The sequence below is a fragment of the Anolis sagrei genome, chromosome 2 (assembly GCF_037176765.1).
Source record: "Anolis sagrei isolate rAnoSag1 chromosome 2, rAnoSag1.mat, whole genome shotgun sequence".
Lineage (NCBI taxonomy): Eukaryota > Metazoa > Chordata > Lepidosauria > Squamata > Dactyloidae > Anolis > Anolis sagrei.
The window spans coordinates 187,566,279-187,588,940 of record NC_090022.1 but is presented as its reverse complement, the minus strand read 5'-3'; the positions used below and the strand labels follow the sequence as shown (position 1 = coordinate 187,588,940).

Genomic DNA, 22,662 nt, shown 5'->3' with positions numbered 1-22,662 from the left:
TAATATCTCACTTTTCTCCACTCTGCTCAGAAAAGAACGTGTTTCCTCTTTTAGTAAGAGTGAAGTACAATACTTACATTGGCCCGTGGATAACCTGACCCACTTTTAGGGAGTTGATTTTTTTTAACTCACATTTCTAGCCGTATAGAGGAGAATGTACGGCAGATCAGAAGTATGAAGACACATCCCCAGTATGAAGTGTGTGTTTATCCATGTGCAGCTGATGTGATAAAAGGCACAAGTACCCGGGTTCATTCACCTCCAACTTTCCACAGTGCTGAGGATGGGCAGTGGCTGCTTGACTCCTGCTGACTCAGTACATGCCTTCCTTCTGACACAGTGTGAGAGAAAGTCGGTGTGAGAAACTAGAGTGAAAGAGTAGGGCAAGGGGTGAATCAGAGGCCAGGCTTACAAGTCTCCACCTACTAAGGCTGTTGCTGCTGCTGCCTTCCAGGAAAATATACTCTTTGCCAAAAGAGACGAGGCTGATTGGCCAGAAGAACAGCAGAATCTGAGGTCCAAAGACAACGTCTAAGATCCTACTCCATCAACTCATCAAGGCTACACACAGGATAGGTCACAGATCACAGGCAAGGAGCCCCCGGTGGTGCAATGGGTTAAACCCTTGTGTTGGCAGGACTGAAGACCGACAGGTCAGGGCTTCGGATGAGCTCCGTCTGTCAGCTCCAGCTCCCCATACGGGAACATGAGATAATTTATTTATTTATTTATTTACTTACTTACTTACAACATTTTTACCCCGCTCTTCTCACTCCCGCAGGGGGACTCAGAGCGGCTAACAATGGCAACGATTCGATGCCGCAATAATTACAATTATAATAACAAGATAAAAACATACAATACAATAAATTAAAACAGCATTAGTTAAACAATCATAAAGCCTTTTCCATTACAACAATCATATGGTCTGATTCAATGCTCAGGAGCCGTTATATCCATTAGCCAAAAGCCTGGTTCCACAACCACGTCTTCAGTTTTCTTCTGAAAGAAAGGAGGGAGGGTGCTGATCTGATTTCGCTGGGGAGTGAATTCCACAGGCGGGGGCCCACCATCGAGAAGGCCCTGTACCTTGTCCCCACCAGCCATGTTTGTGAAGCTGGCGGGACTGAGAGCAGGGCCTCCCCGGCGGATCTTAGACTACGAAGTGGAACATAGAGGGAGATACGTTCGGACAAGTAAGCTGGGCCGGAGTCATATAGGGTTTTATAGCTCACAAAGAGGGTAAAACATCAAAAAAAATATCCGGACATCCCTTTGGCAACGTCCTTGCAGACGGCCAATTCTCTCACACTTGCAGTTTCTCAAATCACTCCTGACACACACACACACACACACAAAACAGGCAAGGAGGACAGGCAACACTGGAAGTTGGTGACAACCTTCAGATAAAAGTCAAGAAAGCAAACCAAGTTGTACACTACAACTTCCCAAGGATTAGATATATTTTTCCCTCTCCATGAATCTGGTTTTGAAGAATACGGATTCCATGAGGTTTAGAGAAAGGTGTAGAGTACCTTTCTCTAAATACTATAGGATTGCAGTTGGATATTTTCACTTTGGGTGTCAGTTCAGGCTTCCAAATCTGTTCCTTCTCCAATTTTCAGGTGACGGGGAAGGATCTTAGGGTGAGAGCTTTGCCGTGAAAACCGTATGCGCACAGTCAGCCCATCAGATTTGCAGGTACAAGTTTGGAGATTTCTTTAGCCCCAAATTTGATTAATATGATCTCTCTGGGAATCTCTAGGCCCCCTAGCACAACTATATGCAATTTGACCATAAAGGTACACTAGAGTACCGGAAGATTCACTTTCATGGGGGTCCTACCCTTCTAACCCCCATGAAAATGGAGAAAAAGGTAAAGGTTTCCCCTCAACATTAAGTCTAGTCATGTCCGATTCTGAGGGGTGTTGCTCATCTCAATTTCTAAGCCAAAGAGCCAGCATTGTCCGTAGACACCTCTTGGGTCATGTGGCCAGCATGATGCATGCCGTTACCTTCTCGCAGCAGGGGTACCTATTGATTTAATCACATTTGCATGTTTTCAAACTGCTAGGTTGGCAGGAGCTGGGGCTAACAGCAGGAGTTCACCCCTCTCCCTGGATTTGAACTGCCAACCTTTTGATCAGCAAGTTCAGCAGCTCAGCGGTTTAACTCACTGCGCCACCAGTGGGATATGAAAATTGATGGTTGATTGTATATGTACATTTATGTATATGTGTGTGTTCCTTAGTTGTAAGACTTTGGTTTTTCTTCAAATGCTCTGTGCAACTGCGGTTGGTGCTCCACATCCCATGCTCTGCATCATCACAAAAGCCTGTCCCCTGTGACATCATAAAATGTTTTCCCTAAATCTCAGGTTTGGTCCTGAGTCAGGATACTCCTGACCTGGCAACCTCATGTCAGCCCAAAGTTAAATGCTTCCTGAATACTCCAATAAATTGAGAAAGACCTGTTAGGGAAGAGCAGAGATGCTGGAAGTTCAAGAGCCTGAGGACCTTACCAGTTGCTTACACCAGGCACAGTTGGGGTGAGACTGAATACATTCATTGCAGGAAGGATGTGGTGAACAGGAGTCTGAAAAGGAAGCAGAGGTGAACATAATCCATGTACTGCCTGATCCCAGATTAGAAGAAGAAGAAGTTTATTTTTTCTAAAGATCCCAAATTAGGGCACCAGGCATGCATTGATCAAAAGAGAGAGATAGAATGAGACAAAAGAGGAAACAGATTTGCATAGGCCAGTGCTTATTTTCAGATGCAAAATTAGAAACAATTGATGGAATTTAAATGAAAACAGAATACAGTGCAATGAAGAAGATTTGGACCAAGTGTTCTGTATCCTCTTTACATTTCAGTTATAGGGTTCAGCCCTTCGGGTACAGTTGGCTCTGCACATTTGCAAGTTTGACTTTTGTGTATATTGATTATATTGGCTCAAATGTTAGACCTGTTTCTGGGTATATTTGACTTGCTGATTCCAAAAATGGCATCCGTTTTCCCCTATCATTTCTAGTGTTTGAGATACAGAACGTATGCCATCTACCAGTTGCCATCTGCTCGTCCATAAAAAATCATGATAACCATATCTAAGAAATTACAGATGATGTGGTCAGTCCAATGCAATGTTCTGAATCATCACCTAAAAACCAAGACACTGAGATTTTTGTTGTTGTTTTGGATTATTATTATTATTATTATTATTATTATTATTCATGTCAGGAGCAACTTGAGAAACTGCAAGTCGCTTCTGGTGTGAGAGAATTAGCCGTCTGCAAGGATGTTGCCCAGGGATGCCCAGGTGTTTTTGATGTTTTACCATCCTTATGGGAGGCTTCTCTCATGTTCCCGCATAGAAAGCTGGAATTTACAGAGGGAGCTCATCCACACTCTCCCCGGATTCGAACCTCCGACCTGTTGGTCTTCAGGGTTTAACCCATTGCACCAGTGGGGACTCCTTGTTGTATTATTGATGAATTTGATTAAAACATTCTCTCCAGGAATTTCTATGACTTCCAGTGCAACTCTTCTGAAAGTTGACCATAGATAGAATCTTGCTGGAAGACCTACGAATTCTTAGAGAGAATACTTCACTTGAAATCTCTAGGACCTTTAGTGCAATTCTACAATGTGTTTCCAGTAGAAGCTGACCACCATATAGTCATGCCAATGACCTAGAAATTCCTAGAAAGGTGTTCTCTCATGTAAAAAGCTAGCAATTTTGGGCTGATTGGCTTTCCCAGAGGTCCTGTGCCTCTAACTCCAGAGAATGTGGCGAGATACCTGAGAACGAACAACATTCCCCATCAAGGCTGCTTTGCAGCTCCAAACTCTTCCTGATTTACCAGGTCAGCCAGACCTCTACCTGCAGCCTTTCTCTGCCTTCCTTTCCCTCACATTTTCCCAGTCTCTTATTTCCCAAACATATCAGTCTGAAGTTGAAGTGTTAGGGTGGAACTGCTCTAAGCAAATTTTAAATTACTTGAATTCCAGCCTTGTGGGGTAGAGTTTGTTTGACTTTCGTTTCCAGCTCTTCAGCTTGTTTATAAATTCTCTGACAAATTATAATAAATACCAGTTTCTGAGGTTTGTTTCATCCCTTCGTGCATGCACGCACATGCACACACACACATTTCCTCTTTCTTAAAACCAACAACACAATATAAGCTCAAATATACATGAGCACGAATTTGCCATACAATTTCTCATTCATGGCACCTTCCTTTCTCTCAGCCATAAAACCTGCATGCCATTGGTGGGGCTGGCTGAAAATGATGGGAGGTGTAGTGCTACCGTATTGGGAGGTATAAAATCAGGGTGTGTGATATAAGCAATCACATTCACTCAACCTCAGAAGTGATCACAGCCCAATCCCTTCAGGCCAAAATTCAACTAGACCTCCTTTTTTTTGCATGATTACCCACTTGACAATTTATGTTCCCAAGACTATGCATTTTGGAAAAATCTTCCCATGCTGGCAGATTGGACAAATCACTCAGTTTTTGAAGAAATTAAAGCCATAGATAGCTATGTCAGTTTGACTCATTATGTAAAATGATCATATTTTATAAATCATTTTTTCCTCTATCCCTTTTTGTCTCCTTCTACATTGCTTCTTTCTGTTGGCTTACTAAACCCCCTAAAACCAACAAGGGCTTTGGCTGTAGATATCAAAGAAAACACCACACTCAGACCAGGTACATACTTGTCATCTCCTTAAACTGCACTTAAAGACAGTCTTCAGGGGCAGAATGGTGGACTGCGTGAAGCTCTGGGAGACCAATGCATGAATCTCCTCTCACTCTCTGAAACCTATCAGGAGACCTTGGACAAGTCACTTGTTTTCAACCTTGGAGGAAGGCAAACCCACTCTTAGCAAACCTTGGCAAGGGTTGCCATACCTCAGAAATGAATTGAAGACTCACACCAAGGGCAGTATTGTCCAACTTGGCATTCTCCTGGTGTATTCGGTTTAACAAACCAAATTCTACTATTGTAGTTTATCTAAAGCAGTGGTTCCCAACCTGTGGTCCGTGGACCATCAGTGGTTCACAAGGACGAAAATATGGTCTGTAGCCTCACCATTACTACGCCATTGCCTTGAAACCACACAGCAACGAGAGCAACTGGTCTCATGAAACCCTCTTATAGTGTTGAGACAATGGGGATGTTGGGAGGGCTGACTACTCATAAAGATTATTACTACCACATCAGCTCTAGATTATCTGTAGACAAGCAGATGGTGACTACTGGGTGGCCTATGTTCTGTATCAGAAAACAGAGCGGATGTGGTCTATCCAACACATTTTTCTGAATCAGCACCCCAAATAACCAAACCAAATCTAAAGTTGACCAAAAACTGATTTGTAACCCTTTTGGTACTAATGTTGGAGAGTGGTCCCTGGTCAAAGTGGTCACTAGTCAAGTGGTTCTTGGTCAAGTGGTTCCTAGTCAAAAGAAGGTTGGGAAAAACTGGTCTAAAGGGAACAGGTTGAGGAAAGCTACAATGTAGTTTACAATACACCCCAAATTCCTTGTCTACAGACACATCCACACACATCACTTTATTTACCCAGATCCGAAGACTTCTCTCCACACGCCACTGCCCAAAGAACCAGCAGAGACCACAACATTGTAGTCCACCCCATTGGAGGCATGGCCTAGAACACAAAAGAGAAGCCATTACTTTGGGCAACCTGAGAGAAGGGGGGTAAGTGAGATATTTTGGTTTTTTCATTCTTTCCCCAAAGAAAAGTTTGGTCAGTGGCTTGCTATCCAGATGGCAAAGGAAGGATGACAGCTCAGTGGTTGAGCATCTGCTTTGCATGTAAAAGGTCAGAAGTTCAGTTTTAAAAAAAGGCAGATAGCTGCTGTGGGGAATTTCTAAACTTTCTTTATGATTTAGTGAAAACCCGCAAGTAGTCAGTTATTGGTCATAATGACAGACAGGCTGAACAGGAAAATGCATCTTCCTATGAAGTCAGTAATCAATTTTCTTGGTCCATGGCTTCCAAAAACATCACTCTTTAAAACCCTTAGAGGCTTAAATTAGACACTATGAATGCAAGTGCTAAATGGGTTGGGAGTTTTTAATATACTTTTCCTCTGGATTGTAGCTTACATTTCTATTTGCACATGCCACAAATGTCACCATGATCAAGACACTAACTCAAATCAGTGGTACTTTGAAATAAGGTCTACTTTATGTGCTATTACTTTCAACTAGTGCAAGGCAAGTTCCTCCAAACCATGTGATTGATCCAAATTTGGTGTTTTGGAAAATAGAGCACTTTTTGTTAAATGACATTGTTCCGGTACTATTTTAAAACTCTGTGCTCTTCTACAGAACCATCTGTTTCTAAAGAATTGATAAAAAGGACATTTTTAAAAAGAAGATGTGAGCTACAGATATGACTCACTGGGATTCTGTGCTGTTTTCATTCAGGGACCGGTAGAGTTACTTTTGTATTCTGAGGTGGAAAGATAAGGTCTTTTGAGTTGTTGTAGGGTTTTGGGGCTATATGGCCATGGTCTAGAGGCATTCTCTCCTGACGTTTCGCCTGCATCTATGGCAAGCATTCTCAGAGGTAGTGAGGTCTGTTTGAACTAGGAAAAGGGGTTTATATATCTGTGGAATGACCAGGGTGGGACAAAGGACTCTTGTCTGCTGGAGCTAGGTGTGAATGTTTCAACTGATCACCTTGATTAAAAAACTCTAAAATTACAACAGTACAACAACAGAGAGGAAACAAATAAGGACATCTAATCACCTCTCAACAAAAGTTTGGTCCAGGCACTGCCAGGCAATCAAATGCTAATCAAGGTGATCAGTTAAAACATTCACACCTAGCTCCAGCAAACAAGAGTCCTTTGTCCCACCCTGGTTACTCCACAGATATATAAACTCTTTTTCCTAGTTCCAACAGACCTCACTACCTCTGAGGATGCTTGCCATAGATGAAGGCGAAATGTCAAGAGAGAATGCCTTTAGACCATGGCCATATAGCCCAAAAAAACCTACAACAACCCAGTGATTCTGGCCATGAAAGCCTTCGACAATACATAAGGTCTTCTACCTGAAGTATTTCTAGTAGAAATGCTCCTGCAAATAAAGCAGTGTATTGGTTTTTTAAAAAAGTATCAAAATCAGACTTACTATGTTTGATGCAGTTGCTGATCATATTGTAGGTGGCAAGTCAGTAGCAAGCTGGCCATGATTCCTTCACAAATTCACATGTCTTACTGTCCCATTCCTGCCCATTACATGTTATTGCATTGATTATATGTTCCAATTTTTGTTTTACTATGTTCAGCTCCCCCTGATTTTTGCTTCTTGCATTCCATGCTTATATAATATGTGTTGTGCAGCTTTGGACTTTTAGCTGTGATCACGTCTATTATGATTATTTATTTATTATTTATGCGCTTGTATACCGCTAATATCTCAGCCTAAGTCGGCGACTCATTGCGGTTTACAACAACTAAAAAGTTAAAAACAATTAAAAACAGTATTCAATTTAAAACATGAAACACATATACAATACAAATTATTGGGCCACCAATAATAATCCCATGCATCTCGTAACTAAAATCACAATCCAAAATTCGTCGTCCATGATTACCAGTCCTTTAGTCATCAAAATTCGTTGCAACGGATTAACCGAATGCTTGTTTAAACATCCATGTCTTCAGTCTCTTCCAAAACACCATCAGCGAGGAGGCTGATCGTACCTCTATAGGGAGGGTGTTCCAAAGCCGAGGGGCCACCACAGAGAAGGCCCTGTCTCTCGTTCCCGCCAGACGCACTTGTGAGGCCGGCGGGATAGAGAGCAGGGACTCTCCAGAAGATCTTAGGGTCCTGGTGGGCTGATAGGCTGAGATACGTTCGGATAGATTATGATTATTATTTGATACACAGCAAGCTTAGTGCACAGCAAACAAGATCACTATGATGGCTTTTGTATTCGATCACACATTGGATACTTCCCAAGTGTCTAGGACTATGTGATGTATCGGTAAATAATGTCTGCCTTTTGCAGTTGACAGATGGTAATTTTGTCAGCACCAATTCTTTTCAAGTGCTGGCCAAAGTCTTTAGGCACTGCACCCAGTGTGCCACTGGGACCACCTTTATTGGCTTATGCCAGAGTCTTTGCAGTTCAGTCTTTAAATCCTCATATCATGTAAGCTTTTCCAGTTGCTTCTTGTCAATTCTGCTGTTGCCTAGGATTGCAACATCAAGGATCCATACTTTGTTTCCCCCCACAATCGTGAGTTCAAAAGTATTGTGCTCCAAAACTTTGTCAGTCTGAATTGGGAAGTCCGAGAGAAGTTTTACATGTTCATTTTCTGCTACTTTTTTAGGCTTGTGATCCCACCAGTTTTTTGTAACAGATATTTGTGACACAAGTTTCAATGGATCATTTGAGCAACTGTATTATGCCTCTGCTTGTAGTTCGTCTGTGCAATATTTTTGCAGAAGCTGAGTATGTGATCCATCGTTTTGTCTGCTTCCTTGCAGAGTCTACACTTGGAATCTGTCACCGACTTTTCAGTACTGGCTTTGATGGTATTTATTCTAATTGTTTGTTCTTGGGCTTCAAGAATCAGGTCCTCAGTCTCCTTTTTCAAAGTTCCATTTGTTGTGATGGTGGTGATGATGATTACAGTGTTACATTTATTTATACCCCACATTTTCTCTCCACAAGGAGACTCAAAGCAGCTGAACATCAACAGCTAAATGTCCTTTTGGACTAGGTTCAGTTGTCCTATTAATTGCAGTGCTACTTATGGTTGTCCTCTGCTGTACCCCAGTAGCTCATTGATTGTCATCCAATCTGCGAATCTCATCTCATCTCATCTCATTTTTAACACTATACCTTGTTTCATTTTGGATTGCCTCTTTGGAGGTTTTTCAAGGTAGAAGACTCCAAGAGTGGTTTACCATTGCTTCCTTCACCCAGGACTAACAAGCATAAGCTAGCTATGGTGTCACTGTCATTGTCATCCTCCACCAGAGTCACTCTCCACTATGGCTGATGCTCAGAAGCAATTTGGCACATTTAGGACTTTATCACCTTGTGGCAGAGAAGCATCTTCCTCTTGCTTCTCTATGCTACCAGAGCACTGCCTGCACTGAGTCCCCTGGAGCTCATCATATGATACAGGACTACGTCTGGCTAGGCTGTGGGAGACAATGTGCCAGCACAGTGCTGGCTGTGCAGAGAAGTGGGGGACAGTGGGGAAATGTTGTGGGAAGGGATACCATGACCCCCAATAGTAGGGAATGCAGCATGACGCTACCCACAATTTCCCCCGTTGTCACCTGCTTTCTCCTGGCTTTGTAAGAGCCATCTGGTGAGGTCCTAAGTCTGGCTTCTCTGCAAATATCCATCTGACAGCGTATGCCTTATCAACAGCACACAAGCCTACCACCGTGGAAAGTAAATGGCATGGTACTCATAAATGAGCGCTTAAAAGCACTACCAATATTTTGCCCATTTACATGCACTACCATTCTATTTGGATTTTTAAAGGGGCGGGGAGATCACAGATAATGCCTGAGAACAAAATATATATCTCTGGATGTTCTGGATGATGTGCTTATTGTGAATTCTCAATTAAATAAAACCTAGTGATTAAAAGAGAGCGTTTCAGTGAAATGAAATCAAAGAAACCTGGGCTGCTTTGGATACGTGTAAACAAGTACTATCTTGGCTTTTTTAAACTAACAAATTGTCTTGTGGCCAGAGGCGGCCCTAGGTAATTTTCAACGGTAAGCAAACAGTATTTTGCCCCCCCCCCCCAAACAATCACTGATATATATTTTCTGTTCGTCGTGGGAGTTCTGTGTGCCATATTTGGTTCAATTCCATCATTGGTGGAGTTCAGAATGCTCTTTAATTGTAGGTGAACTATACATCCCAGTAACTACAACTCACATATGTCAAGGTCTATTTTCCCCCAAGAGCGCCTCAAGAGCGCCCCTGGGCAAAATCAACTATACTGCAAATGCTTACTTTGCGTAATGGGTTGAGCCGCCCCAGCTTGTGGCATCAACTTTTCTAGATTATAGTCCAATTCATTACATGCATCAAGTTTGCCACAAACAAGTGCTAAAATGGGCTGTACACCATAAAGCCACAATACAGATAGAGTGTCCCTTATCTGAAATGTTTGGGATCAAAAGTGTCTGGGATATGAGTTTTTTCCCTAATTTCGGAGTATCTATATTTGCATATATCTACATAATGAGATATCTTGGGAATGGGAAATTCATGTATGTTCTATACTGTATATACCTTACATACATAGAAGGTAATTTCACACAATATTTTTAATAATACGCATAAAACAAAATTTGTGCTCACTGAAGCATCAGAAAGCAAAAGTGTCACTATCTCAACTCCCCTGTGGATGATATACATTTTGGAATATTTTGGAATTCCAGACAAGGGGTGTTCAACCGAGAAAATGAGTGAGACTTAAGGGTGTCGTAATATCTCTCATCTGTTTCACTTCCAAAAAACTAACCTGGCTATGTTCCTTTTAAGAAGGGAAAGATGTGCATGTGTGTACAGTTGTCTAAGTGACATGAGTGCAATTTGTCTTTTGTTCAACCCTTACACAGGATGAGTAAAAGAATAGTAAGATAGTGAAGTTACACTCTCTCTTTTTCTCCCCCCCCCCCAACACGTCTCCATCTAAACAAATACAACTGACAGTAATCTATTCATTTCCTTTGTGACTGCTTGCTTACAACGACTTTTTTTGTCTGAGGTTCACGCGTGGTTACCCTGCAGTTATACTGTACTATTCAGTTCACACCTGCTGCAGTATCAAAAGCAAACCTCAAAAAAGGGGTGGGAGTGTGTGAAGTTATACTAAAGGAAGCCATGACATATAATGGTTCGTTCAGATAAATCAAATTTGTACATGACAGGATCAACCTTCAAGTATCCTCTTTAACAGGCCAAAAGGGGCCACGACGAGTAGAAAAGGTTTAAGGAGCCCTGCTCTACACAATGTTCTGAGATTTCTGATCCAAAAGGTGGAGTAAACCACATTGAACCCATTCAGCCCCATTCTAAGGAAATTTGGGGAAAACAAGTCTATATTTTGGCCAGTACGTAGACAGCATTTCTAGGTCTGGTGTGGACCACTCTGCTGTCCACATGGGTCACCACCATCATCCCTTTTCCCTTTGTTCAGATGCCACCCCCCCCCCCCCAAGTCTGCCCAGTCAGAGAGGTGCCTCTGCTAATGTCAGCACAAGGTGCCACTGATGGGCAGGAGCTCTGTAGCCATCCAGCGACAGGGAAGGGAAGGTGACAGTCCATCTCCAGGATGTCCCCCAAATAAGTGACCAGTATAGATAAGCCTACTTTTGAGCTATGAACTTCCATTCTTGAGAAGAGTAGACGAAGGACCTCATGACATTGACTTCTGGCATCATCCTACGTTACTTCCAGGATGCAACAAGGTCTCAGCCCGCCGGTGCCCTTCTCACAACATAGAGCTACTTCTGGTCCTGGAAGCATCCTAGAGTGGTGCCCTGAGAACATGCAGTAGATACCCATGTTCTCATTGCTTACAATGGTGCCAGTGTAGGAGGAAACTGGGCGGTGACACTTTCCCCTATGAGATGGGGAAGGTGGCGATGTGGGTGATATGGGGTGCAGAATGACAATTTACCACAATACCTCACGGATTTGCCATGTTCCTCAGCAAATTCCTCCATTGTTGCCCATGTTAGGGACCTCAGTGTGATGAGGTCCTAACTTCCTCCCAGGCAAAGACTTCTTAATACTATCAGATTTTGAGAACTGAATATTTTCAAAGTGTTTTTAATAGGTGCTGTACTGTTTTAAAACTCCTTTTATTGTTTTTAATTCCATGTTTTAAATTGTTCCTAAAACTATTGTCAGCTTATATTTTAATGTTAGTATTTTGTATGTTTTCGGCACAGTAGGTTAAACTACTGAGCCGCTGAACTTGCTGACTGAAAGGTTGGTGGTTTGAATCCAGGGAGCGGGGATGAAGCCGAGCATGACCCCCCCTCCCTAACAAGAGATGGTGACTTACAGTTCTGCAAAGGACAAAGGTACCAGACTGCACAATAGGGGTTAAGTCTTGGTCAATTTGTCAAGGCCTTAACAAACAATGAGGACCCCATGAAACTTTGGGAATGGCTAGACCTTGGGGTCTCTGCCTCTCTCTCGAGAGAGAGAGCTGTAGTTTTCCAAAGACCATGGGACTGGCTTCCATCCCAGCGCTGCAGGGCTTTGCGTCTTGACCCAGTGGAACTCCATAGACTCCCTTTGTCTGGCTTTTTGAATTCTGCTACATTCCTGGACTTCACTCTCTTCAAGGACTCGCTCTCTACCCATGAACTTTTTTCAAGACAACTTATGAATTCATGTTGTGTCCTGATATCGTCTGCTTTTTATAATTGGTATTATTAATCTCTCTCTGGGGTCCCGGATGGGAAGATAGCTGCATATGATTTCCCTGTGTATAATTTCTGTATGGCTTTTATGTTTCCTTGTATTCCTGACCATTTGCCCCTTCTCCCTCCAAAGAAATATGTAAGGGAACTCCCTGGCCTTCAGAAACAAAAGACTGAAACCTCCCGCCAAAGACACCTTTGCATGGATAAAAGAAGGAGATTCTTATCTCTAGCCTCGGAAGATGGCCCACTAGAGTAAAGCATTGTTTGACAAACATTTCTGTAAGATAAGGGGAAACCTCCCCCTCTGCTTTTGTTTACTTAGCATTAACCTCAGGCTGCCATCATTGTTCCCCAGTCTCACAGCCAGGAAGGATCAGGACACATGTTGACCCTTTGTCTCACAAGAGCACATGGCATTCCTTTGTTTAAGGACCCCTTTCCCAGATTCCTTTGTGATCCCTCATCCCACCTCCATTTCTCCTGATTGGCTGTCACCACCAGGTGGCAGAGGTCTCCCCATTGGTTCCTATGGACTACTGGAGCCCATCGCCCAATCATGGCAGAGAACAACAGGGAAGCCGGGGCGGGGAGTTTGAATTCTACAACTTTGAATTTGCTATAAATATGACTGTATTGGTGTATTGCCCTCATGCTTAGCTTGGCGAATGATTGCAGCTTTGCATCCGGTTTCAGCTGAATCGCATTAAACTTCGATGGCTCTTCTTCAACTGGTGAGATTTTTCATTGGGAAATCAGGGAAAAATATGGGATGCTTCTCTGTCTCGCCAGGGAAAAAAGAACTCTTTGATGAGTCTAATTGGTCTCTGCCTCCTGGCAAAGACCCCTAAATTTAAGGCTCTATAACAGGGTGAGATCCCGCTGTTATCCCCAGCTTCTGCCAACCTAGCAGTTCGAAAACATGCTAGTGTGAGTAGATCAATAGGTACCGCTTCTGTGGGCAGGTAACATGCTGGCCACATGACCTTGGAGGTGTCTATGAACAACACCGGCTCTTTGCATTAGAAAAGGAGATGAGCACCACCACCCCACCTCACCCCCCCCCCCCCCCAAGAGTCAGAAACTACTACAAATAATGTTGGGGAAATCTTTACCTTTACTTTACTAAGCCATATTGAACTTGTTTTATTTGGAAACTTCTTAGGAGGCCTGGTTTGGTGGGACGGGAAGTAAAGTCCGGCTATGAATAGTGCTGTTGTTGGATTACTGTTAGCCAGGAAAACATGTGCTTCCAGTTTCACTGGCACAGGTTTGATGAGGCAGCAGAAATAGATTACTGAGTCACTGAATTAGGGGAAAATCATGAATCAGTTTCCACTCTATAATACATAAAAACTGCCGGAACAGGGTGCAATTGAATGGCAAATTACACTTCGTGTTTGACTTATTTTTTTTAGTGTGAGGAACGATTAATGCAATTGGGAAATCACAGACGTTCCATATAAGAGCTGATTCATATCATGAATTACCACATCCCTTATCAAGATAATGCATCTATATATGGCACAGATAGAACTGTCAAATCGCTTTAATGCATTTGAATGGGGTGAGGTTCACTTTTTAAGTTGTATGTTATCAATCGCACGTGTACATCCATCTATTACTCAACAAGTGAATCAAACTGAAGTGCTCTGGAAATCAGTAATACTTCAGCACATGCTAAGTACTTGCATTCGAGTAACTGATATCCCTACATTAAAAAAATATTGCCTTCAGCCCATGGGGAAAAAAACAATTAGAAGATAAGACAGGATTTAAAAGTTATGATTTAAAGCATTCTATAGCAAATCTATGATACAGTTTGAAAATTAAGAGAGAGAGAAAACAAAAAAAACCCAATAACAATGTGTTATATCATTACTAAAGCGGACTTAATATTAATTTGTTTGCTTTAAATTGCTTTGAATTTATTTGCTTTGTGGGGATTCTGTGAAGGGATATACATTTACTCCTTAAATTAGAGGAATATACATCCCTCTAATTCTCTCCCACATAATATGATACATTGCAAATTTGCAGCATATCTTTAAAGCACAGTTTTGATTTTATTTATTTTCTCTTTAAGGGTTTTCCTCCAAAAATTATATACATCTTTATATAAATAGAAATATTATGTATAGTAACTAAATAATGAAGGATTGCAAACCATTAAGCGTGTCTGGTACATAATGACTCCTATATTTGTAGGATTGGCATCCATGATTTCATTTCTCCCTATCCAACAAAATCTAGGCATTTTCTAGGTCCTGCAGTGTGACGCTATGGTATTCTTGGGGCAGAAGTCCTCCATTAATATAGGGTTCAGTACAGGCATGTAGCCGGGCTTCAGCCCCCACCCCTGAAATTCTCATGGTGGTCCGTGAGAAGGCCTTACTGGTACATTTTTTAAAATGTTATGTTTATTCATATCATGATCTGATCATCATGCTCAATATATCCCAAATGCATGGGGCTATTTGGGTAATGATACAAAAGGTTTGCTAGGGTAGACCCTCTTTCACTCAGGCTCAGCCCCCTCCCCCCCCCCCCCCCGAATCAAACTCAGCTCCCCCCGAAACAAAATCCTGGCTACGGGCCTGGTTCAGTATTACCCACAGGTTCACAACACATAAAGTCCGGCAACTTATTTTTCATGGTTATGGTGAGGAAGTACCATACTTTGCTCCGACAGGTGGGTGGAACCATTTTGGGATACATCAGAACAACTTGGTGCCAACATGTTGTTCATATAGTGCTATTTTGGAGAAGGAATCTAAAATGAATTTCCCTCGAGAGAAAGAAGTCACAGCAAACTGGATGCATAATAGCATGCTTGGCTGCAACCTGGTGCAGCATATTATGATTCATTGTGGAAAGATCGTAAGGTGTCTCCTTCGGAAAGTTAGAAGTTCATCTCTGAATGCCAGCTGTCTTGTTTTTGCATGATTTTTTTTTTTTTACTCTTAATAGGGAGTGGGTTGAAATCAAGTGCTAGAACATACATGTCACACTTGGGACTTCTCTTCCTTTTCAGTAGCTGGATAGCTGGTGTCGACCAGAATAGCATGAAGGGCAACAGACTGCCAACCACCTTTCTCTTCAGGTGGCAGAAGAGTGTGCAACTCTATCAGAACTGACTTTCTGATTTGTCCTAAAACACAGTGCTCTTTAAATGTATCTGCATTACCTGATCAAAGCAATCTTATACCATTTTTAATTCCCATGACTCCATCCACGATCTAGAATGAACTGGTAAACGTCAACCAAGATATCTTTATATAGTAAGAAATACGATCCTTTACTGGTTTAGGCAGCCAAGACATGTTAGGTGTGGAAGATATTCTTGACATGGAAAATACTAGAGGGATGGGTTCCTCAGGATCACAAAGCTGGGTTTCCCAAACGAATATGCACCTTCCTTTTTAATTTTTTCAGGCAAAATCAATCAAAACATGTCTCCTGTGAACCATGAGGTCTAGGAACTTGCCCTCACTCAAACAATAGCCGAAGTACTGAATGGATAATTCCAAAGAGCTGTGGTTTCCAAAGCAGTTTAAACTTCTATTTATTTACAATTTTAGAACTCAAAATAGGGAGTTTGAGGTTTCTTCCCCAGTAGTTAGTAAGAATATCCTCACCCACCTTTCCGCACATGGATCATGGCACAAACTGATAAATGGAAAAGATGAGATATTCATATATTTTCTCAAAGTTAAACCATAAGAAAACATGGAGATCCAATAATCCCAGTTCAGATAAAAAAAGTTCAGTTAAAAATTCCAGTTCAGATAAGTGGAAGAATTGTCCATCTAGCAGTTACATTAAAAGAAAGGTGGTATTGTATAATAGTCTGAGTGTTGGACAATAACTCTGGAGACCAAGGTTCAAATCCTTGCTCAGCCATGGAAGCCCATTGGGGCCCCTTCCACACAGCTAAATAAAATCCCACATTATCTGCTTTGAACTGGGATATATGACAGTGTGGACAACCCAGTTCAAAGCAGATATTGTGGGATTTTCTGCCTTGATATTCTGGGTTATCTGGCTGTGTGGACGGGCCCTGGGGGACCTCAAACAAGTCACATTCTCTTAGCCTCAGAGGGAAGCAATTGCAACCCAACCTCTAAATAAATCTTTCCAAGAAAACTACATTTTTAACTGGCACCACAAGCTCGAAATGACTTGAGGATACACAACAGCAACATTTAAATCACAAATGTGGGAGGAAGGGGCTATATCTTCACAAGGCACATTTATCAAATGAGATGACAATGAAAGAATGTTGGAAACAAGACAGTGTCTATCAAGAGCAGCAAACAGGAAGAATGGGCATACACTCCAATGTGGTGAAATATAAAGGTTTCCTAAGGTAGCTGTAAAATAATAATAACTGGCAAGATGCCATAGAAAGGGAATTGGATTTCAGTCCTAGACACTTAGAATCAAATGAATTGTCAATTAGCTTCGTATTCAAGCACTCAATGAGTAATCTACCCATGCAGTAAGAAAAGATGAAATAGTGCAATGTCAAATTGGAACGGCCACAGACTATGATATTGAATTGCGTGATTTTAAATAATTGGTTTTAAGGTTTTATTATGTTCTAATGATTGTTTAAATGCTTATGTTTTTATTATGTGTGTTTTTGTCATTGAATTGTTGCCTATGTAGGTAAGTTGCCTTGATTCCCCTACGGGGTTGAGAAGGGTGGGATATAAATCCAGTAAATAAATAAATTCTTATGCACCTTGATTCATTGATTTATTGCACTTTCAAACTTTCTGCTTACAAAGTTCCAAGGCTCAGAAAGTTTGTTCCATCTTAGCCTCAGCTCACTTTCTGCAAAAGGGAAACAACTTAGTCCACAGGGAAATTGGGAAGGCAAAATAAAAGATTGCAGGTGTCTCCCCGTATTGTGAATCCACGTTATCACTGAGAAGCATAATTTCACAAGTGATATTAATCGTTAGTTCATTAAAGCCCCACTACGTACAATTTTTGTGAAGTTATTGCTACATTACTGATGGCAGAAACCATGTGAATTTGTATTCCTCTAATTAACAGATTCCCGCTGGAATCTTGACCCCTGCATTTGCAGTAGCTTTAGAGAGATTGCATCTCATGTCACAAAAATAATCAATTTTCCCATGACTTCTCATTTGTTACCTTTTGTAAAATTAAGTGATCATAGACAGGGGTGGCTCAACCCATTATTGCGCAAAGTAAGCATTTGCAGTATAGTTGATTTTGCCTAGGGGCGTTCTTGAGGCGCTCTTGGGGGAAAATAGACCTTGACATATGCGAGTTGTAGTTACTGGGATGTATAGTTCACCTACAATCAAAGAGCATTCTGAACTCCACCAATGATGGAATTGAACCAAATATGGCACACAGAACTCCCACAACGAACAGAAAATATATATCAGTGATTGGTTGGGGGGGGGGGCGCCAAAATACTTGCTTACTGTTGAAAATTACCTAGGGCCACCTCTGATCATAGGAAAAGGTAACAGTTTCCCCTGACATTGAGACATTGAGTCTAGTCATTTCTGACTCTGGGGAGTGGTGCTCATCTCCATTTCTAAACCAAAGAGACGGTGTTGTCCGTAGACACCTCCAAGGTCATGTGGCTGGCATGACTGCATACAGCACCATTATGATACAAGGAAAAAAATGTTGAAGAATGCCTCATCCAGTTTAGGACATTTATAGTTCTCTGGGATTATACATGTGTGATTATACAAGCATTTGACATGAAAGTTGTGTCTCCCTATCAATAAATATTTCCAGTACTTTTAACACTGAATATAAAAGGAATGTGTATACTGTGCCTGGAAGGTTTGCAAGGTTTCAGTCTCAAAGCAAAATGATGGGGATAGATACCAGGGACAACAGGTAGTTTTTCAACAGTTCCTTACAGATAATACAAAAATTTTCCATCACCCCTACAACTTATTTATCTTTTTTAGGGGTGGCGGTGGATTTTTTTAAGCATTGGCAGCTTTTTGAATGAATGGCGTTGTTGTCCCCCTCCATGTGTGAAATGAAGCGGACAACACTTTTGATGCGAAATGGCTCTCAAAAGTTGTAAGAACAAAACCAGTTGGATGAATCATTTTCCCTTTTTTGGTCCTTCTTAGAATCCCTGTTCTGGTCCTTCTTCGAAACAGCATCAAACCTCCTGTGCCTCCAATAGTTATCTGGACAGTGCAGCTGGTCATGCAAACCGCTCTTTAACTCACCATGAAAGCTAGCAGTCTCCCATCCCTCTATTTATGTGGCCACCTTTCCAAACAGAACAACAAACATGAACAGTTCTTGTGGGGCAGCTTACCATCCTCTAGCTTTGGAGGCTTCTCCCTGATCCCTCCGGCATGTGGACCCGAGCAGACAGAGAGAGAGACGAGCAGCTTCTCGGATCCCAAGTGTATCTGGAGGGTGCTTCCAGTTCAAAGGAGCCACAAAAAGGCTGGCCAGGCACTTCCTCTCTTGCGCTCAGCACTGGGTGAGTGACAGTTTGCATGCATCTTTTCTTTCTTCTGATGGCTGCGAGGAAACCAAAATGTTACGTAATGAAAACACTGTAGGTGGGCAAACAAGAGGGCAAGTTACAGATGGAGGTAAATGCTGAATGCAAAAAGGAAAATATATAAGGTAACCTGGAGAAATCATAAGATTCAAAACGATCTTGACAGATTAGAGAGATGGGGCAAAACTAGCAAAATGAAGTTCAACAGTAACAAATGCAAGATTCTCCACTTAGGCAGAAAAAACGAAATGCAAAGATACAGAATGGGGGACGATGATGCCTGTGGACAGCAAAGTTAAACATGAGCCAACAATGTGATGTGGCGGCAAAAAAAGCCAATAGGATTTTGGCCTGCATCAATAGGAGCATAGTGTCTAGATCTAGGGAAGTAATGCTATCCCTCTATTCTGCTTTGGTTAGACCACACCTGGAATATTCTGTCCAATTCTGGGCATCACAATTCAAGAGAGATATTGACAAGCTGGAATGTGTCCAGAGGAGGGTGACTAAAATGATCAAAGGTCTGGAGAACAAGCCCTATGAGGAGCGGCTTAAGGAGCTGGGCATGTTTAGCCCGAAGAAGAGAAGGCTGAGAGGAGATATGATAGCCATGTATAAATATGTGAGAGGAAGCCACAGGGAGGAGGGAGCAAGCTTGTTTTTTGCTTCCTTGGAGACTAGGATGCGGAACAATGGCTTCAAACTACAAGAAAGGAGATTCCATCTGAACATTAGGAAGAACTTCCTGACTGTGAGAGCCATTCAGCAGTGGAACTTTCTGCCCCGGAGTGTGGTGAAGGCTCCTTCTTTGGAGGCTTTTAAGCAGAGGCTGGGTGGCCATCTGTCAGGGGTGCTTTGAATGCAATATTCCTGCTTCTTGGCAGGGGGTTGGACTGGATGACCCATGAGGTCTCTTCCAACTCTTTGATTCTATGATTCTATGAAGCATTGCGCTGGAATAGGGATTAGAAACATGTGGGAATAGTTGCACCGTTGGACAGAATAAGAAAGCATCAGGCATCAGTTTTTGGGAGACAACACACTAGTCCCCTATGGTTTTCCTTAAAGTCCCCTAAACTGTGTGTGATGTATTGGGAAATGCTAACCCATCCCCAGTGTGGCAGTAAGATTAGTCTGCCAATTTGAGGGGTACAGTTACACTATAGAATTAAAGCTGTTTGACACCACTTGAACTGCTAGGGCTCAATGCTATGGAAGAATGGGAGTTGTGATTTAGTGAGGTACCATCACTGCTGGGCAGATCCTGTAAAACCACAGCTCCCAAGATTTCTACCATTGAATCATAACAGTTAAAGGAGTGTCCAGATGAAAGTAGCTCATTCAACAGATGTGTATTTTGGCTGGATGTACCTATGGATGAGGCACAGCTGGGCAGAAATTCAGTGGGTAAAGCTCTTCCCATTAATCCTGGATCACAGTCCTGGGAAAGGGTGATGAGGATGAGAAGAAGGATTGAAAAAACAGTGATGTGGAGAGATGGTTGTGTTTGGACCTGAGTTCAGTCTCAGGTTCCTTCTATATTGCCATATAAAATCCAGATTATCTGCTTTAACTGGTTTATGTGTAGATTCATGTAATCCAGTTCAGAGCAGAAAATGTGGATTATCTGCTTTGATCATCTAAATTATATGACAGTGTAGAGGGGAGTTTTGAAAGAGTTTTGAAAATACCTAGTATTTGAAAGGCTGTCCAGTAAAAGTTCAAAGATATTTATTTATCGTGTCAGAAGCAAACCAAAGATATAGTTGTAATGCATTTAAAAACACAAGCAAAGTTTTATAAAACTTGGCATTATACTAAATATCCTTTGACCAATAGTTGGCAACCTGGAGTGTCTCTGGTGTTACTATAAGGAGGTCCTCCATTGTGTATGTGACAGGGCTCAGGCTGCATTGATAACAGGTGGTTTGTGGTTTGCTTTTCTACAAACTCGCATGTTGTGGACTCCACTTTGTGGCCTCATTTCTTAAGGTTGGCTTTGCATCTCGTAGTGCCAGAGCACAGTCTGTTCAGCGCCTTCCACATCACACAGTCTTCTGTGTGCCCAGGAGGGAGTCTCTCATTTGGCATCAGCCATGGCTTCAGGTTCCGTGTTTTAGCCTGCCACTTTTGGACTCTCATTTGCTGAGGTGTTCCTGCGAGTATCTCTGTAGATCTTAGAAAACTATTTCTTGATTTAAGGCATTGGTGACTTGTAGCATGGTTCAAAGATGAAGTGACATTAAAAGAGAGTAGAGACAGTTATCATCCACTTCCAGTCCTCAATAGCTTCTTGAAACATATTGGATTTCTATTTAGATTGTACTACTTGTGTCTCAGATTTCCTGTACACACATAAGACAGCAGGTGCAAGCTTATGCAAATCTCTGCCCTTAGTTCATTATGCTTTTGGTAAAATGGTGATAGACTGAGACTTGTACATGGTGAGCAAAATCCAGCAGGTTATGAGGCTGGGTCAGCGCATGGTGGGAAGGCAAGCTGCTTCCTCTACCGTTGGGGACCTCAAAAATAGCAGTTGGCTGTTGGAGGGAGGGAAGCATTTGGCCGGAGCTGAATGGCAAGACGGAGGGGTGTAGCTTCAGAGTGGCCATTATCTCTCCATCCCAGCTCTTTGTGGGTAGGAATGAATGATAATATGAAGTGTGCTTCTGGAAAGGGTGATTGTGTGTCACTCCATTTGACATGAAAAAGTGACAGGTGATTTTGCAAATCACGTTGACACAATATGCCATGACTTCAGCGTGTTATTATAATTTTATTATTACTTAATATAGAGCCATTAGTGTATGCCACACTTTGTAAATAAAGGAACAGCAAAATGGTTCCTTGTTCTCAGGCTTATAATCTAATTAAGATATGATGGAAAAGAGAATGGCAGTGTGGGAAGAGATTAATTGCAGCAGATACGGCTGCTTCTTCTCTCCTACTGAGGCAGGGCAGTGACAGTTGGGATGAATGCTTCTCAATTCATCTGCGTTTAGATCTAAGCATAAGGGAACCCGTTTCTTCTCCTCCTCCTCCTTTTTGGACAGGGCAATGGCAGTTGTGATGGAGGGAAGTCCTTTCATATCTTATGAGCTTCAGCATAACGGAGCCACCCTTGCCTCTTCTTCCTCAGCAGCAGAGCACCACAATGTAGGAGACAGATTGACACACTGAAATGTGTCTAGAGGAGAGTGACTAAAATTATCAACAGTTTGGGGACCATTCCCTACTTACTTACTGTTTATAATTTTTTTTCTTGATGTAATTTGATGATGTTGTTTATTGCTTATGCTCTGGTTTTATCTTGTTGTAATATGTTGTCCGCATGGCCCCATGAAAGCCGCTCCGAATCCCCATTGGGGAGATGGTGGCGGAGTATAAATAAAGATGATGATGATGATGATTGTTATTATTATTAGGCGATCCCTCATTGTCCGAGTAGGATAATCTTCCAGGGTGGGTCCGTAGGTGACTATGGAGCCCTATTCTTGATCTGCATCATCTCCTGCAGTGAGGGCATCGGGTTCTAGATTAAAGGCAGTGCCAGTCAGAGTTGGCTTGCCGCTCCTTCCTCTTGGCACGTTTCTCTCTTTCGCCCTCCATACGTGCCTCTTCAAATTCTGCAGCACTGCTGGTCACAGCTGACCTCCAGCTGGAGCGCT

The 22,662-nt window shown here is 42.1% G+C and overlaps 1 protein-coding gene across 1 annotated transcript in view; it reads right to left on the bottom strand.

Annotated features, from left to right (window-relative positions):
• Positions 1–18,981, bottom strand: part of ITGB7 (integrin subunit beta 7) — a 50,038-nt gene extending 31,057 nt beyond the window's left edge. Inside the window, exons 1-3 of the mRNA XM_060762921.2 lie at positions 18,800–18,981; positions 5,590–5,677; positions 2,522–2,595 (exon numbers count right to left, since the gene is read on the bottom strand). Of these exons, the coding sequence (XP_060618904.2) occupies positions 2,522–2,595; positions 5,590–5,677; positions 18,800–18,802 (165 nt within the window). The 5' untranslated portion in view covers positions 18,803–18,981. The remainder of the gene's footprint in view (positions 1–2,521; positions 2,596–5,589; positions 5,678–18,799) is intronic.
• Between the last annotated feature and the right edge of the window lie 3,681 nt (positions 18,982–22,662).